Genomic DNA, 17786 nt, shown 5'->3' with positions numbered 1-17786 from the left:
AAACTTTGTCATAATATAGTTTGAATAAGTTCAACTTCAACAGAAAATCTATTTTTTGGTTCTTTCAAGTATTATTCTTGACAATATCCTTCACACATTTTATTAGATGTGCATAGTGGCTTGCGAATTTTTCATCTGGTTACTCAATCATTAGACATGTTAGTAGTTTTTTATTATTTTGTTATCTTTAAAACATCATAAGGGATTTTCCTAACATGTATCCTTCATGGAAGGGATTTGATGTAGCAAATGGGAAAACTTCTTGCTCGAGGTGACGGAGTTCTTCTTGAGCCTCTTCCTTCGCATAAGCGGGGTAGTACTATTTTTGGAATTCTTCGATGAGCATTTCCTAAGTAGTGATAGGTTCACCACTCTTATCATCACACCTATGATGTCACTGCAAGAGGGCATTGTCAATCAAATAGATTGCCACGGTATTTACCCAAAGTGCTCCATTGGTGACTCTCATGCTTAGAAGTACTACTCCATGTACCATAGGAAGTTGCCCACGTCTTCAGCCACCCTTGAGCCTTTGAATTCCTTCGGCTTTAGGGCATTCACTCATGGACTAGGTTACATGGTGATCACCACATTCACACATGCAGCTTCCATCTTGGCGAGCTTTGCCTTAAGTTCGATCATTTCCGCACGTATGGCCTCCACCAAGGCTTCCAAGGCATCATCCCACGACCAGAGTTCTTTGGATGTAGTGCCCAAGGTGCCCGGCTTCTCTCCTCAGAGCTCATCCATGTCGGATTTGAGCTATTGCACCCCTGCTTGGAGCTCCCCTTCGCTAGTCTTGAGCCTTTCGATGCTCTCGGATAACTCCTCAACCACTCCTTGGACGTCACTTATGGCGATCTCCATCTTTGCCATACAAGCCTCCGAGTCATGCAACACACACAACCTCTAAATTCTCGCGGCCTTTCTTTGCCTTGAAGGCTGGTTGATTAGCAGCCCTTCACTTCATTCCTAAATGGCCTTGTCACCCTGGACGGATGTTACATTGGAATGTGGATCCATTGCGCCTTGGATTGACTTCGCTTTGATACAACTTGTCAAGGTCAATTGATTTAGCGTTCCCTTATTAGTGTAGCCCTAGAAATTTCTTCCAAAGTTGGCCTTTCTCACAATATTCACAAAGATTGTAGAGAATGAAACTTTTTGAAGAAATAAATTTTGGATTTCTATTACTCGTGAGGTAATACAGATAAGGGAGAGAAGACCCATATATATACAAATACTTCTTAATTTACAACCGTGATCTCTTCTCAATTTAACAATGGAGATTCTATCTTCCTATTTACAAACTACTGGCATTTATTAGAACAACACTTAATAATAAGATACATTTATAATATTGCCTGCCCCTAGAAATATTCTAGAGAACACAAGCGAGGTTCATCCAGTCGTCTTGGATCATTCACAGTCCTCCGTGCATGGAAAATCTCTGGACCGTGACACGAGCAGGTAAAAATGTGTAGAGATGCATCCCTTTTGGCTCAAAACCCAAATAAATAAATATTTGAAGCATCTCAAGCAGAGTTAAGGGAGTATATTTATCATCCTTTACAACAAGAACTGATTCAAGTTTGACATTAAAATGCTCAAGTATGTGCCTTTTGCACGTTTTGTGTCAACGAGCTAGGTCAAAATTTGTTAGTCTTATTTTTATGGAGAAATTATTAATTCAGTCTTAAACCTATTGTAAGGATGTCAATTCAATACTCAACTTTTCAATTTCATTAACATGGTCCTAAACCTTAGCCCAAAATTTGAAGATAGTCCTTTTAGTCAATTACTGCAAGAAATTTGTTGGCGTAATTTAGGACTGACCATTTAATAGGTTTAGGATTAATTAGATAATTATCTCACTTTATAGTCTTCTAGTTTAGAAATTCCATTATTCTTCATTTTACATTGGGTATGTTAGATATGATTAGATAGGGAAAAAATGAATTCAGATAATAACAAATAAGAAGAAAAGGAAAGGAATGATAGGCAGATAAGGGCATAGGCTGTTAAGCAACTCCCCCAATCACTTCAAATCCTTACAATTTGTATAGTTTTTGTCTTATGGTCAAACTACAATATGTATAATCTGAAGAGATAAAAAAAAAATCACACAAAATCAGCTCCAGTAATGTTTCCAAAATGCTTTCCTTTTTGGTTCCTTCATCCAAATATCCTTTCTCTTTCCCTCTAATCGTTGATATCAAACACATGCAAAGCACCTAAAAATTTTCAGATGTATGAAAAGCACGTTAAATCACGCACTAGTTTTTATAATTTTTTTAAACTTATTTTCATTTTTATAACTTCGAAGAAAATATCCTAAGCTACCAAAAACAAAAGAAACCCAGTGTTTGTTTTTTTCCAAACCCTGCTATTGCAATGATCACCTTCCTCCACGGCAAAAGTAGGTTCTTCAGCTGTATTCTTTATCCGTACTATCGCCTAAGCTTGTGAAATTAATGTCTACGCACAGTTGTCTGCGTCTCGCTGGGATTTCTCGAATTGCTCGAGGATCTGGCCTAAATGTACGCCACAAAATAAAGTCTCTTGGATTTAGTCTAAGGAGAATCCTCCCATATTTAAATCGGAAGACGAGATATAAGAAGATAAAAGAGGTAACTTCGAAACCATTTGTTTCAGAGAAGAGAGCTGAAAGGACAGAAGAATGCGCGGACAATTTAGAATCGGTGTCATTATCTTTTTGTACTCCCGCCAGCGTGCTCCCCCCATTAGGGTTGGGGAACCCTCGATGCACTTTGTCTAGAGAGCTCCGCAGGGTTACAACACCGTTGGTCATTTTGATGAGGAGAGGAGTAGGGTATTGTCTCTCCCTCTGTAAAAGCATGGAAAGGGTTTGCTCTATAAAAGGAGAACGAACTATTGGACGGGAAATGTGTTTAAATTTGGAAGGACTTTCGCAGAAGGTGAACAAATTATTATGGAATGAGGGTTCGTCAAAGCTTGAACGGAATAATAAAATGTGAACGGCTCAAAGAAGACGAGGACGTCAATTCGCTTAGGACCTGTTTATAGAAGGTGAATGGACCATTCAACAAGAATATGTTTAAAGTCTGGAGGGATATTTTGTTGAAGCAGCTCATGCTATAGACAAGATAGATGGTTCTAGATACGAGTCTCTAGAGTCTTGGTGGGAACACTCAAATCTTTATCATTTTGGAAATGTACTCAAATTGGTGTTTCACGGTCGCATACAAGGACTAAAATTTGCCTAAAGCGGAGTATATGATAACATATTTTGCCACTTTTGTAAAAAGCAGAAAAGGTGTCAGCTAGACTATAAAAGCAGAGAATTCTACTTTTGGAAATGGCATTCAATACCCATAAACAGACGTTCTGATTGTGCATATAGCCCTGATGGTCAAAAGGAAGGTTGGAACAATGAATCTTGGAAAGCTTTCGACGGATATTTTGAAGCTTGAAAGCCCATTTAAACAGATCAAGTAGCTGGTGAAGGCTTGAAGTTCAAGAACTCTCTCTCTGTCGCATCAAATTTTACAGCTTTGCTTTGCAAATAATCAAGTGATTTATAATTGTAAATCTCTCTTGAGAGTGGGAATACTTGTAAATTGGAAAGAAAGTAATATAATGTCACGAGAGGTGCTTAAGTTCATAGAAGCGACTAATGAAATTTCATGTAAAAGCAATGCTCCGCACAAGCTGAATATCTCATGGATTACAACGTAAATTTCAGGCTTGTCGAGGCTATTAGAGCTTGGAGAGTGTAGTAGGACAAGTGGAAGGCCGAACCCCTCTAAATCTGATTTGCATCTCTTCTATCTCTTTAATCCCTTCAATCTCTACCTGGTAGAAAATTCTACTTCTGCATAAATGTTTTTAGTTTCAACAGCACCTTCTACACATTTATTGTCACTTCTTTACAAAAAAAAAAATTAATCCCCCCTCTTAACTGTTGTGCCCACTGCATTTCAACAGAATGGACTGGGTAATCTACTTAACTTCGTGGTTGCACGCCATTGATGGTCCGGTTGCCCGGACCGTGCGCACCGACCGACAACCCTTACTCAAGCGGCACCCCGCCCCGTCTTCCCACTAGCACAAGGCCTCCAAAACTTGTGCGCAACCCGTATGAAGTCACAACAAACAGATTTTTATATAATATATATTAAGAGTGTATGATTAATTCATTGAGTCTTGCAATTATCAAAATTCAATTATGGTCATCACCCTCCCCTCTTTGGCTTCCTTATCAAGTTCCTATTGATCCAAGTGCTTGAGTTTTTCCTTTTTCTTTTCTCGCAGAAAAAGTGTCAAAAAGTCCTAAACCTCTTACATTAGTATCAATTTAGTTTTAAACTTTTTATTAGTGCAAATTCAATTTTAAACCTTTTGACTCGATGCCAATTTAGTTTTAAACATTTTAGTGGTATCAATTTAATCTTAAAACTTTTTATTTGATGTTCATTTAATCCGTATCAATTCAGTCATTTTGGTCAATTTTTGTTAGATATTACTGATGTGAACGTCGTTCAACTAATGTAGCATAACCACCGTCGACGTTGACAACTTTTAATAATATTTTGATATTTATTTAAATTATTAATTAATTAATTTCTCTTCTTTTTCCCAATTTTTTCTTTTCTTCCTCTCCTCCTTGCTCTAGCTAGTCTTCGGCCAAAAGCAAGGGTTGGCAAGCCTTGCTGTCGATGGCGAGGGCAGCCTCACATTGGGCAGGCGAGGCTTGCCCTTGTCGGATCGAGCGAGGGTTAGGCCTTGCCGAATCCAACAAGGCTAGCGCAAGCACTGCCTCGCCCACCTAGTGTAAGGCCACCCTTGCCACTACCGGCGAGGGCTCAAGCCTCGCCAACCCTCGTCTCTATGATAGCCGAGAAGGAGGAGGGGAAGGGAAAAAAAAAAAGGAGAAGGCAAAAGAAAAGACAGAAAAGGGAAAAAGAAAAGAAAAGAAAAATAAATTAATAAATAATCCAAAAATATTAAAATATTATTAAAAGTTGCATACGTCAATGCCAATTATGTCATGTAACTGACAATATCCGACCAAAATTTACCGAAATGACTGAATTATCACTAGATCAAAATGTTTAGAATCAAATTGACACCAAATCAAAAGTTTTAAAACTAAATTGACACCTATAAAAGATTTGAGACTAAATTAGCACCAAATCAAACGATTTAGGACTTAATTAGCATCGATAAAAAGTTTAAGACTATATTGACACCAATAAAAATGTTTAAAACTAAATTGACACAAAAGCAAAAAGTTTAAGACTCTTCCGATACTTTTCTCATTTCCTCGTCAAGACACGCTTTACATGAGCGGTCTTCCGAGCGTCAGACCCATCTTCCGGCAGCTCTGGAAAGAAATCTCTGGAACTCATCCATTGTGTTTTCTTTTCATGTAACTTAAAAACACACGGTGATGGCATGGTTGATTGCATACACGACCATGTTAGAGGGGAAAAAAGCTTAGATCTGCATCATTATGTTTTAAAAAAGGGTGATAAATCAACTCCATTTTGACGGCAGGACAGACAGATGATTCTGGTCTGCAAGTCCACTGCAGTGCGATGGACACCAGGTTAACCGCAAGAATGCACTAATCACTCAGTAGTTTCCGACTTTCACGATGTCGTGGTCCACGGCAACAAGTTCCACAGGCACAGCCCCCTAATGTGCTACCGCAGAGTTTCAGCAGCACGCGATGCTATCCACTCTTCCACCAGTGAGATTGAATTCATGATCGACGGCAATGTCGTGCCGTGCAAGTGTGGCGATTCGGACTTGCATAGCTAGTGAGGTGAAGGGGTTCTTCCTTTTGGGAGGGTTCATTCATCTTCTTCAAAATCCAAGAGAAAATCCGTAAGATTCTCGGAATCATCTACCGCCTCTTCCAACGACATGCCACCATCCTTTTTCTCCTTTTTCAGCTTCTTGTCCTGCAATTCGTACCGTGAACAGAATATAAAAAGATGCACGTCACCTCAACTGTGGAAGAACTCAAAGCCTGAGCATAAAACTGGAAATGCAAAATGTTCTCAGAGGCAAATGCTGTAACAGGAAGAGGAAAGTCTAACGATCATGGACACGAAGCAAATTCAACCTGCCAAAGAGCCATTGATCGCAGGAATAATGCACAAGAGCATATGTGACAATTACCTTCGATTTGTCGAGCTCGGGGGTGCTTTTCAAAACGCTCCAGTTGCGTGTAATTTTCTCTGGCTCTTCCTCACCCTCAAGCTCACTATCTTCTCCTTCCTGCATAATAAAGAGCCCAATAGTGAATCAGATCACATCAGAAAGTCTGAAATAGTGCATGTTTCATTGAGGTGTGTTAAGGAGAGAGACTCACATCATTTTCCCCAATATCAACAGCTCGTGCCATCGCTTCGTCCATGTCTGTTATCTGCATTGATCACGAAGATCAGGGGTTAAAAGTTTGCATTATTAGCTGTTTTCATAATTATCACACTATTTTCCAGGTAATCCTATTGGTAAAGATCTAACCTTCGAAGACTAGTAATTAGCTGAGCTTAACCAAATAAAAAAGAAATATTCGAAGAGTCGAATCAGAAAACAGGTAAGAGGAGTTGGTCCACGAATTCTAAGCAATAATACAAGAAATTTCTCTCACATATCAACAAACAGGGCAGCTGTCAATACCAAGGACTTGAAACTAGCTCCGCCTGCAACAAAAACTAGTTCTGATCCGTTTTAGTTTTGTCCCTTTTAATGATAGGGCTTCTCTTTGGTTCTCAATCACAAGTTCTTAACACAAAGCGCCTCATATTTTGACATGAGAGTTCAAGTCCTCAAGCAGACATTCCATCACTCAACCAATGTATCTCATTTCTTCTGCCAAAATAATTTGAAAACCAAGTTGGTGATCATGAACTTGCAAGAATCTAAGTCTTTCTGCTTGGTTCCAGTTGTTCAGACCATTTTATTAAGCAGAGCTAAGAGGGAAAAAGTTAAATGACACTTGAGAGTTAGAGTCGCAAAAGAAGTATATATATATATATCTCTTCAAAAAAGTAGGTTTGCAATGGACAAAATGGCAGGAAAAAGTACTCATAAGTCATCACTTATTAAAAAGTTAATTCATAATCAATGGGTACATCACCTCAATTTCCTCAGTTTTCTCCTTTGCCAGAATTGTCTCAAGCTCCTCCCTTGATATTATCTTGCCTCGCTGATCAAAGATAAGGAAGTCAAGGGCTGGAAGACAATTGCAAAAGATGCTACAACTAATATTGGACTATGATGCTAACATCAGGGATTATAGGATGTGAAAACAGTGGTAACAGCAAATCAATTTGCATGCATTACATCTTTGTGGACATCATAACTAACAGATCATTTAGCTTACTGGGTCCTTCTACAGTTATTACTTTGCCACTAAGCAAGTAAGCCAGAAGCCACAGAGTAATTCTGTGGAGACCGACAAATTCTTCCACAACAAAGACAGGAAGAATCTGGAAAACTTGCATTGATGTGAAACAAAATTAAGAAGGAAGAACAGAATGATGAGATGGAAAACAGTAATTAAAGCTAGCTGATCTTGGTTCTCTGAAAGATGTTAGAATGATAAATTCTGTCTTAATATTAACTTATTACTAGCGAACGATGCTTTTGTTGGAAGATCCACAAGTCTCTTGCTAGTAAAAGCACACACGATCTCCGTTTTGGTCATTATGATTATTTTGCACATCATACCAGGACAAGAAAGAAAAACGAAACTATTACGTCGTACTAACCTCCTTCAGATAAGCCAATATATTGGGAGTTGGTTCATGAAAATCTGGACCTCTGTAATCAATAATTTCATTCGGATCCTGAATATAATTTACAGTAGGATATACTGGATCTCCACCCCAAACTGCAACAGTTAACAGGATTTCAACAACCAGCATGAAGCCATGGAAAAGAACAGAGAGAAATGAAGAGAACAATACTCTAGTCTCATCCTTTGACATGACTAAGATGAATGACAGGAGATGAATGGTGTTTCACAAGCTGTAAGAGCTAAAATTATGCTTTTGCCTAATGCAATAAACCGATTTAGTCAGTCGAGGAAGTATTGAAAAAGGGCAGGATGATGCTGAAACTTTCCCCACCAGCAACAATAAATAATCAGTCGCATGTGACTATAGCGCCACAACAGGAGGCACAGCTTCTAACCTTTCAGTCCTAGGACCTCATTATATCAAACAAAAACTATGACATAGTATGTAAAAAGTTGAACAGAAAAAAAAGGGGGGGAAAAAAAGAGGAACTTAGTTAACTTACTTTGTTTGATTTGATCCTCTCTCATACGCATTGCAAGAGGATCCCTCTTGATGCGCAGATCAGTACCCATCATAATGCGATACTCTCGATCAGTCTGGTGCTGAAACATTTGAACAAGTTGTGTGTTTTCATCTTCACCAGTTTCTTCAAAATGTTTTTGCACAGCTTCGCGCGAAGTGTCTCTCTTCCATGCTGATACCCATTCTGAGTAGTACGCCAATGGACCTACTTCTTCCAGTCTATCCCATTCAGCTTGAAGCCTATATAAATGAACATTTCTTGAGACTCTAAACACAAGGCAATCTAAGGAATCTAAGGAATTTCACACATGGTTCACCTAGGAATCAAGCACAAGGATCAAAAGCACAAATTCCGTCAAAAATGGGAATGGGCTAAGGGTCCACATATACAAAGGCACTTATAGCTGAACTGGAGTTAAAATTTTACAGCAATCTGAAAGTTCAATGCAGCTCTCACATGATCGTGATTAATTCACAATCTATTTAAATATGAAACTGACAAACTCAAAGATGTAAAAGTGCCGATAAGTTGATGATGAATTAGAATCAATCTACAGTGGCATAAGAAGAGCTATCAACTATAGCTACTTCCAATAATATGCATAATGGTTTTGAGTTATGGACTGAATTGTCACCACTTAGGAATGAGAACAGAAAATAGATGAAAAGGATTTCTCTCATCAATAATACAGAGACTTGTCATCAAGAAAATTGAGTAGCCGTACGTATTAAAAGGGAAAATAGTCTCATGCAATGCAGTCTCCTGACCTAAAATACAAATGAACCTGGACAGTCATCTAACAAAACTTAAAACCTACAGATGCCACTGTCCACAAAGACATAACCAGATGGAGCACCCATATCAGCACATATTGCAGAAGTAGTTAAACATATGATATTCTAAACATGCATGCCTTTCTTCCTTGAATAGATGCCGTCTAGCTCTATATAAAGATGTTTCAGTCAATGTTGGATGATCCCCGTAAAGCTTTACTTGTCCAGTCTCTGCCATTGCTTTTAGGAAAACCTGCAAAACAGCATGTCCTATGATATGTGCAAACCGAATCAATGATTTGTAATATAAAGCAAGTGGAATCCAAACTAGGCAGTACATCGCATATTGTCGCAAATTCAAGCATCATTGATGATCAGGTTTGATAGCACTTTCTTTTAGTGATTGGTAAGTCTGATATACGGCAACTTGATTATAGTTCCAGAAATCAGCTTTATATACGTGGTATCTCTGAAAAGGAAATATGCAAGTTCCCACAATCCAAACAAAAAGTATGGTTGAAATAGGAACAGCATTGGCCATTTCCCCAATATCAATACTAACCGTTTCAACATCAGGTCGCCTCCTTTGCCATCTAGACCACTGTTCCTCATCTGGCTTCCTCCAGTTCCACCATAATTCTTCACTTGTAAGTGGCTCCTTTATAGGCTTCTTCACTTTTGGATCGATAAAAGGGTGGGGACGCCCTAGCTTTTTGTCCAAATCATATCCAATCTCTTCTTCATCAGGTTCTGTTTGATAAACAACATACCCAGATGAGCTATCTTTATGCTCCTCTATAGAATCATCAGAAGTTTCGGGTGTCTCTGAGTCAGACAGAATGAGATCAGTCTCAGATGATCCAGATACAGCTTCTGGGACAAGCAAATCATTTGATTGCGAACCGACTCCAGTGGATTCAGAAGCTGCAACTGATGTTTTGTATTTCTTCCTCCTGCTTCCTGGGCTTTTCCCATAAGATGGAGAACCCAAAGATTTTCCAGTTGGTTCAGGAGCCCTCGCAGCTCTGACACGGCTAGCAGTTCCCTCTGGCCAGTACTCCTCTCCAGGGATAGGAGCACGTGCACCAGAAGCTGGTTCAAGCTGCCCAGATGTAGAGTCCAGGTAACTATAGTATGGAGGACGCTCAATAGATACATCTTCAAACTCATCCTTCTCGCATTTTATACAAGGTACTGAAGGCCCCTGCCTAAGAGAACTTTTTGAGCCAGCTCTAATTTGTGCAACTCTGGCAGGAAATGAGCCCAGAAATGATGTCTACACAGTTTGGGAGGAAAGAAACAATTAGCAATGGCACTGAACATGAAGGATTATAATATCAATGAAGGTAATGAGGCACCTTATCTGGTAGTTGCACTATACAACTAAATTACCATATGCTACATTTGATATATGGACTTCACTGACACTCGACCACGATTAGTCTCTTGCTGACTATATTCAGAGACCATACTATTCAGAGACCAGCAAAATTAACTTACATGACATGAAACCCATGCGCATGCACTGGTTAAAAAATATAATCAGTAATCCAAATGAAGTGACATGTTCAAAAGTTTTCAGCAATAACTTCTTCTGTGGTTTATTAAATTATACTTGGAGGAGTACTTCCGAGAATAGATCTCAACAGCATGCTAATTTTCAGAATCCAAGTGATCAATGCTGGCATTACATTCACACATAGAAAGTCATTTGAAAGAGTATAGATAGGAAATTTTTTATGTTCCTTTTAAAATTGTTTCGAATTACAACACACTAAGTACAGTATGATGCTCAAATCTACATTCTACAGTGACACAATTTCCGGATATTCCTAAGACATCACTTCCATAAAAGAACCATATGTTTCTGTTGATGGCTTTCATACTCTTTTGACATGCAATAGCTGCTATAGCTTTGATGCCTTAATTTTAGCAATCCACCTCTTGAGCATTCTCTATTTAGTAGTGGGAATGGCCCACCATCGTCATCCTTGTAGTAAGGGATCAATTTAGCTAGGAAGATATTGCAATGTAGTTCAATTGGAGAAAGGAATATGCTCATTAAAGTGGATGTATTGTAAGTAAAAACCTAAAGATATCCAACATGCACACTGACTGTATCATCTGTGAGAAAGTAGGTAAGCATTTCACTTTATTGGTAGTAAATATATCAATCATTTTTTTCTTTTCGTGCTTCAGACTCGGCTGAAAAAGGCATGAAGATTCTCAAATTCAAGCTCAAAAGATTATTTATCATGCTCAACTTCAGTCTCAAGCACACGTACAAATGTCAATGCCAGACTACACAAACCCAAAACTCAATCCTGATCATACTCTGCATCAGCCTCCCACCAAAAAGGAAAAAAAAAACATTAAAAGCCTGCACCAGTCATGCTAACTGATAGGAACCTCAGAAAAGGTGGAAAATAATTCGAACTAGAGGAACAGATTTAAATGAAAGAAAGCGAGTCTGGGTCATTAGATTTGCTAGAGAAATGAACTGACACATCCAGAGAGCATACCCCACTTCAAATCTTTTCAGGGTTTACTCCTCAGCTCCTAGATGTTCAAAAACCCATTATGCAGATTACTTTCATTCTTCTTCCTTGAACTTCATCTACCGATGACGAATGATACAAAGACATGAGCATAACCGAGAGAAAGCAAAGCAAGCTACAGATTTGAGCTCTAGAACAAGTACCGGCATCAACAACTTCCATGAAAAGCTACTCCCAAACAGAGAACACACTAACTAAATTGTATAACCCGATAAGTACTAAAAATTCCTTTTCCTTTTTCTTATATAAACATACCTGCAAGTAAATGGAATTTGGCTTGCCGGGCTCACTACCATCAGCTTTGACCGCGCACCTCAATCCGCTACCTGCCACAACTAAATTATCTGCTTACAGAATCAAGAACCGAAAAACATCTCACCGGACCAATAACAAAAAAAACACATTTATCCTCGGAAAAAAGTGAAAGCGCAACCAAAGATAAGAGACCCATATCAGAACAACGTGAAAAACCTCTCAAACTAGCAGAAAAACATAAACCTCAGACGAACATTGAAACGGCGAGACGGACCAGACAGCACCAGAATCGTGGGTACCAATTCACAGCACGAACTCATCTCGCGACACTGGTCTATCTAGTCCTGGCATTTCGAAACGCACCAAGCGGGGAAGCAAGAAAGAAGAAGAAAAACCAGAGCTTTTACCGAAACACGACCAGGAGGTCGACAGAGAAGCCATCCCGCAACGACCCGAGGACGACCCTCGTTTCCTCGTGCCACGGGGTTTTCAGATTGTCAAGAGATTGGATAGGGAAGCTCCTCGGATTGTCATTTCTGGTTCCGACTCGTGCTGGATAAAGCTTCTTGAGGGTAGCGAGAGTGGAGACGAGTCCGAGGAGAGAGTGCACTGTTTCGGCTTATACAGCCCACTTTCGCAGGTCGAGACCCAGATGAGAGTTTATCCATAATAATAATAATAATAATTAATTTTACAAAAAATTCCAAACTCAAATTAATTTTTTGATCATAAAAAAATCTCAAATTAATACATATGTTTTAAAATTATCCAAAACCTAATTTTTTTATCATAAAAAATCCAAATTGATACATCCGCGACAAATTTACCCAAATCTAATTTTTGATAATAAAAACTAAAAAATTAATATACTTATGATAAATTTATCATATGTTAACTTATGTCAATTTTACCGTTAAATTTGCTAACATAGATGACACGTCATGGTAAGTTATGGTGATGTGGCAAGTCCACATCAAAAACCAAAGGTAATGCCAAGGAAAATTCTAAATTTGTCACAGGTTTATCGTTAAATTTGATCATACGATTACCGTTACATTTGTTATAGGTATATTAATTTGAAATCTTTTGTGATATTTACCTTATGGATTTCCGCATCACTATGTCAACAAATTTAACGATAAAATTTGACATAAGTTGACAGATAATAAATTTATCATAAGTGTATTAATTTAGAGTTTTTTGTGATTAAAAAATTAGTTTGAAGTAAATTTATTATAGATATACTAGTTTGGGATTTTTTGTGGTTAAAAAAATTAATTTAAAATAAATTTCTCATGGGCGCACTAGTTTGAGGTTTTTAATAGTCAAAAAATTAATTTTTGTATTGTCACAGGTGTACCCACTTGGGATTTTTTATGATATTAACCTTAATAATAATAATAATAATAATAATAATAATAATAATAATAAAGGTGAAAGCCACAAAAACCCTAAATTATACTTATTGTACTTTTTTCTATGATACAGAAAACCCCAAACTTGTATTTGTATGATATATTTATCTTCATCAAAGTTTTGACAAGGAAAATTATTAAAAATTTACCTAAAATTACGCTAGAAAGCAAACATTGTTGACATGATGCTCACGTGATTTAAGTGAAACAAAAACAAAGTTATTTTGGCTAAAAAATCATTTAATGAATGGTAAATACATCACAAAGGTACAAGAAGTTATAAGTAATTATGTTACAATTCATGGTAAATGTGTCGCACTGACAATAGTTTAAGATTTTTTGTGCCTTTTTTCCAATAACAATCATGATAATAATAATGATAACAATAATGATACTATTTTTGTAGGCCTTCAGAGTTTCCTCTTTAATAGCACAGGCATATATTAATAAACGTAATTATGTCAATTTTCCTTTTCATTATCATTGGGAAAAAATTTACAATTAGAATATTAAGGGTTATAATCCATACACATATATAATATTGACCGCCGGACAATATTAAGTAAAACATTTATTAAATTAGACAAGTGAAATGCCATGTGAAATTACAATCTTAGACTCCATTTTGTTTTAAAAAATAATTTAAAAATATTTTTCTAAAAATAATTACTTGTATCACTTGCAAAAATGAATAAATGAAAAATATTTTTGTTGTTCAGAAAAATATTTTAAAATAAATTATTATTGATAATGAAAACATTTTCTATTAACTAATTATTTTAAGAGATACAAGCAATCAATTTCGGAAAAATATTTTTCAAATTATTTATTTTCCTCGAAATAAATAGAACCGTAATATTAATTGGAATGATGTACAACAGAATAATCAAAGAACTGCTTTTGAATGCTATTAATATGTTCGCAAGTTCAATTCTATTTTTATTCTAGAAATGTGGATTTCAGTATCATATTCTCTAAATGAAATTTTATTTTAATAACAATGGTTAACTTAGAACTTGTGACTATATGATCTTGTCCATTATTTAAATTCTCTCTTATTTTATTTTTTGCAAAAAGGATTTGATTTAAATTACATAATCTTTACTTATAATAAGTTACTTTTAAGGATGGATATATAACTAAATGAAATATAAATATGTACACTTGAAGTTTTGCTAAAGTAAATAGACTATATCATTTACTTCATTCTTAGTTAGATATATTCGGTTGAATTAAAACTCCATCATTTAACAATACATTAAAGATATTTCATGTTCATCCATTTATTGAAATTGAATATGATATGAGATGAAGTTTAGAGATAATATATTAATAAATCAATACTTATTGGTGAATGTAAGATTGGGCAAAATTGTGTTAGGTGTCTCGCCACACGATAGGCATAGAGGCCAAGTAATGTGGCAGGAGGAAAGCATAGAAGTATATATTCTCTCAACCGTCAAAATACGTGTGTCAACGACACATATATACATATTTTTACATGTTATCTTCATCAATGTTAGCATATAGTTATTGTCACAGATGATTTGGAAAATGTCGGACCTATATATGTGCGTAAATATTAAAAAAAAATTGTAAAGTCAAACATACAAAGTTGGAAATTGCTTAAAGTTAGACATGGCAACACGAAAGTTTTTAAATTATAATTTAACTCGAATGGACATGAAAATTATTAGGATTTTCTCATTTGTTTTAGAATATGAATATCTTGGATTGAGCCAAAGTCTTTAAAACTCAATAGAATCTTCCTCTGTCATCATTTTATGGTAAATTGATTCCAAAAGTAAGAGTAACTACATTAACAATAAAAAGTAAATAACTCATTTCCCAAATTATATACATTGCATAATATAATGTTAAAGTTATGGGAGATATAAGCAGCCACTTTTAACATATTTAATGTCTAAATCTAGTGGTTTCTTTGTCACTTCTCTAACTGATGTACTAAATTTATCATAACGATTTAAATTTCAGATTACCGATTAAATTTTTTTTTTAATATCATATACCTTTATTTTTCCATTGTACTTAATATTCATTCGAGTGGATTTCTTCATCCTCGGCAATCAGATAAAAGTCAGGAAATTCTTTTTGATTAATTGTTAATTAAAAATTACAATATAATCAAACTTTTCATTTGACGTTTTCCCAATTTGATAGATTTACGTGTATAAAAAAGTTTAAATAGTAACATTAAATACTATTTCAGATATATTACATGTTAGTTAAAAATTTATTTCGAGATATTTTCTTTTAATCTAACTTTATAAACAAATATCAACAAAAATATCCGATCTAGTAAATGGGATATACCCAAATAGGATATCTACCATTTGAAAAGAAAAAAAAATCCAACAAAAGAAAAATGTGAGCCATGAAGTTTATCTGTCTCACACACCTAGTTGTCGTTGCGGCCGGCTATCCTCTCATTGCTAGCCATCTCCGTCGTCGCCCTCTCTCACTGCCGTCTTCGTCAAGTCTGCACCTCTCAGTTAATCTATCTTCTCACCACCACCGCCCTTAATCCCGACTGCCTTCGCCTTAGGGGTGATCGGTTCCCGGTTCGGTCCGGTTCCAAGGTGGAACCGGGAACCGGACCGGGGGAATCGGTTCCCAATTTTGGGAACTGTGGAACGGACTGGACCATCGGTTCCGGTCCGGTCCAAAAGAATTGGCACTTTATTTTTTCACTAAAGAATGACCATTCACTAAAGAATAATCATACTTCGGACCGATCAATCAAATTCGGTTTCCGAGCAATCTAATAAAACTACTCACACATGTTTCCACGTGCAAAATATTCAAACTTCACTGTGTGAATATCAATCATAGTTTATGTGCTTCATGCTTAATTTTAAGCATAAAACCCATGAATAATGTGATTAAAGGTTGTGCTTGGCTTAGGTTTTATAGAAAATCTCTCTTCTATCTCTTGGCCACATAAGAGGTTGTTACCTAAATTGCAATTCCAATTGCAATAAGTTTCATATATAATATTAATATATTATATGTGTTTATATATTATATGAATATAAATTATATATAAAAAAAATTTGGTCCGGTCCGATTCCCACCTTGGAACCGAGAACCGGACCAACCGGCCGCCGGTTCCAAGATTAGGAACCGGGAACCAGACCACCGATCATGGGAACCGCCCAAAACCGGCCGGTCCGGTCCGGTTCCGGTTCAGGCGGTTTCCGTTGCACACCCCTACTTCGCCTTAGACCACCTCTTCCAGCTCTGTCACGCGTAGCCCCAACCTCATCAAGTATCAACCTCGAGAACCAACAAGCCAAGGTAGACCCCCAGAGCAAGGATCAAGTAGACAAGCCGTAATGTGAGGCTGGTGCTTGATTTGAGCCCCAGATTATCTGTATATCACAATTATACTTGTTGGTAATTTGTTTATAAAACAAATGAAGATGTGCATTGTCCTTTCACGAAAAGTTACGATTATTTTTTATTTTTTATTTATTTAATTCCGAATTTTTTTTATGTATTTTCAACGTAACATTTAAAACGTATTTATTCATTTTGCAACATTTCCAGAAAGGTGCCTTTGTTTTTTTTTTTTGTAACCTTTTGAAGAGTTTGCCTCTATTAGAAAGAAAATTATATGTAACGTTGTTTTGAGATCAAACAATCATCTTCTTCCATTTTTGTCCTTTTTCGAAAGATTATATGGCCATTGTTTTCAATTGTTTCCCATGAGAGACCTGGAGAAATACTAAAATTGTTATCTAATATTCTCATTTGAGACTTTGTTATATCCTAGAGAAAATTTGCTGGTAACCATTAGTAAATTTGTGGGGCAAATAAATCCTTAAAAAAAGTAATATCATGATTCATAGTCTAACTTGATTACTCTAAAAATCTGACTTTATTGTTCTACCCAATTCAAAACCGTATTTTTCCAACAATACTTGCCATGATATCATCATTAGCATCATTGCTTAATGGAAAAATTGTCTTTGTGGGATCTTTAAACAGAGAAGGGATATTAAATCTAGATGCTTCAACTATACTCCATAGTAGATATCGCCCTAGCATAGGTTCGGACCTTCACGAGATGGTGCTCGAGCACTGAAAAGAAAAGATCCAACAAGCAAAACTCACCTGAACGCTGGATAGTGCCGGATAGCGACAACCTCAAGCTCAATGTGGACTGCTCTTGGGCGAATGGAGAGGAAACAAGCTCGGCTGCAGGGATCTTATGAGACTCGCGAGGGATTGTGGTCGATGGCTTTGCGGACGAGATCCAAGCCGCTTCTCCTCTGCACGCCGAAGCCCTAGCACTACTACTAGGTCTGCACTTCCTGAAACAGAGAACTGAAAGTCACGTGGGAGAAGTACAAATAAGGGGAGGAAATCTGGTAGTGCAGAGTGACAATCTAACTTTAGTGGAGGCTATATTGGGCCGGATTGAAGCCCCATGGGCTGTG

General features: G+C 36.8%; 1 protein-coding gene across 2 annotated transcripts; it reads right to left on the bottom strand.

The window, feature by feature from the left end:
* Positions 1-5271: 5271 nt before the first annotated feature.
* Positions 5272-12546, bottom strand: LOC104440757 (protein PLASTID TRANSCRIPTIONALLY ACTIVE 12, chloroplastic). 2 transcript variants are annotated; one of them, XM_010053716.3, is made up of 10 exons: positions 12316-12546; positions 11909-11988; positions 9658-10371; positions 9236-9348; positions 8302-8561; positions 7770-7891; positions 7136-7204; positions 6365-6418; positions 6172-6270; positions 5272-5951 (listed from the first exon to the last, which is right to left on the bottom strand). In XM_010053716.3, the coding sequence occupies exons 1-10, from the start codon at positions 12347-12349 to the stop codon at positions 5841-5843; spliced, it is 1656 nt and encodes a 551-aa protein (XP_010052018.2). In that variant the 5' UTR covers positions 12350-12546; the 3' UTR covers positions 5272-5840. The 2 variants fall into 2 exon arrangements, with proteins under 2 accessions (XP_010052018.2, XP_010052019.2); XM_010053717.3 differs by having other exon boundaries at positions 11909-11979.
* Between the last annotated feature and the right edge of the window lie 5240 nt (positions 12547-17786).

Source organism: Eucalyptus grandis, chromosome 4 (genome assembly GCF_016545825.1).
Source record: "Eucalyptus grandis isolate ANBG69807.140 chromosome 4, ASM1654582v1, whole genome shotgun sequence".
Lineage (NCBI taxonomy): Eukaryota > Viridiplantae > Streptophyta > Magnoliopsida > Myrtales > Myrtaceae > Eucalyptus > Eucalyptus grandis.
This window is presented reverse-complemented; position numbering and strand designations above follow the sequence as displayed.

Excerpts from the sequence above, each read along its gene's own strand:
- LOC104440757 (XM_010053716.3), bottom strand. The coding sequence starts at position 12,349 with ATGGCTTCTCTGTCGACCTCCTGGTCGTGTTTCG. Across the intron at positions 7,892-8,301 it reads AGAGGATCAAATCAAACAAA|TTTGGGGTGGAGATCCAGTA; the intron begins GTAAGTTAACTA and ends TAACTGTTGCAG. Across the intron at positions 5,952-6,171 it reads CCGAGCTCGACAAATCGAAG|GACAAGAAGCTGAAAAAGGA; the intron begins GTAATTGTCACA and ends TACGAATTGCAG.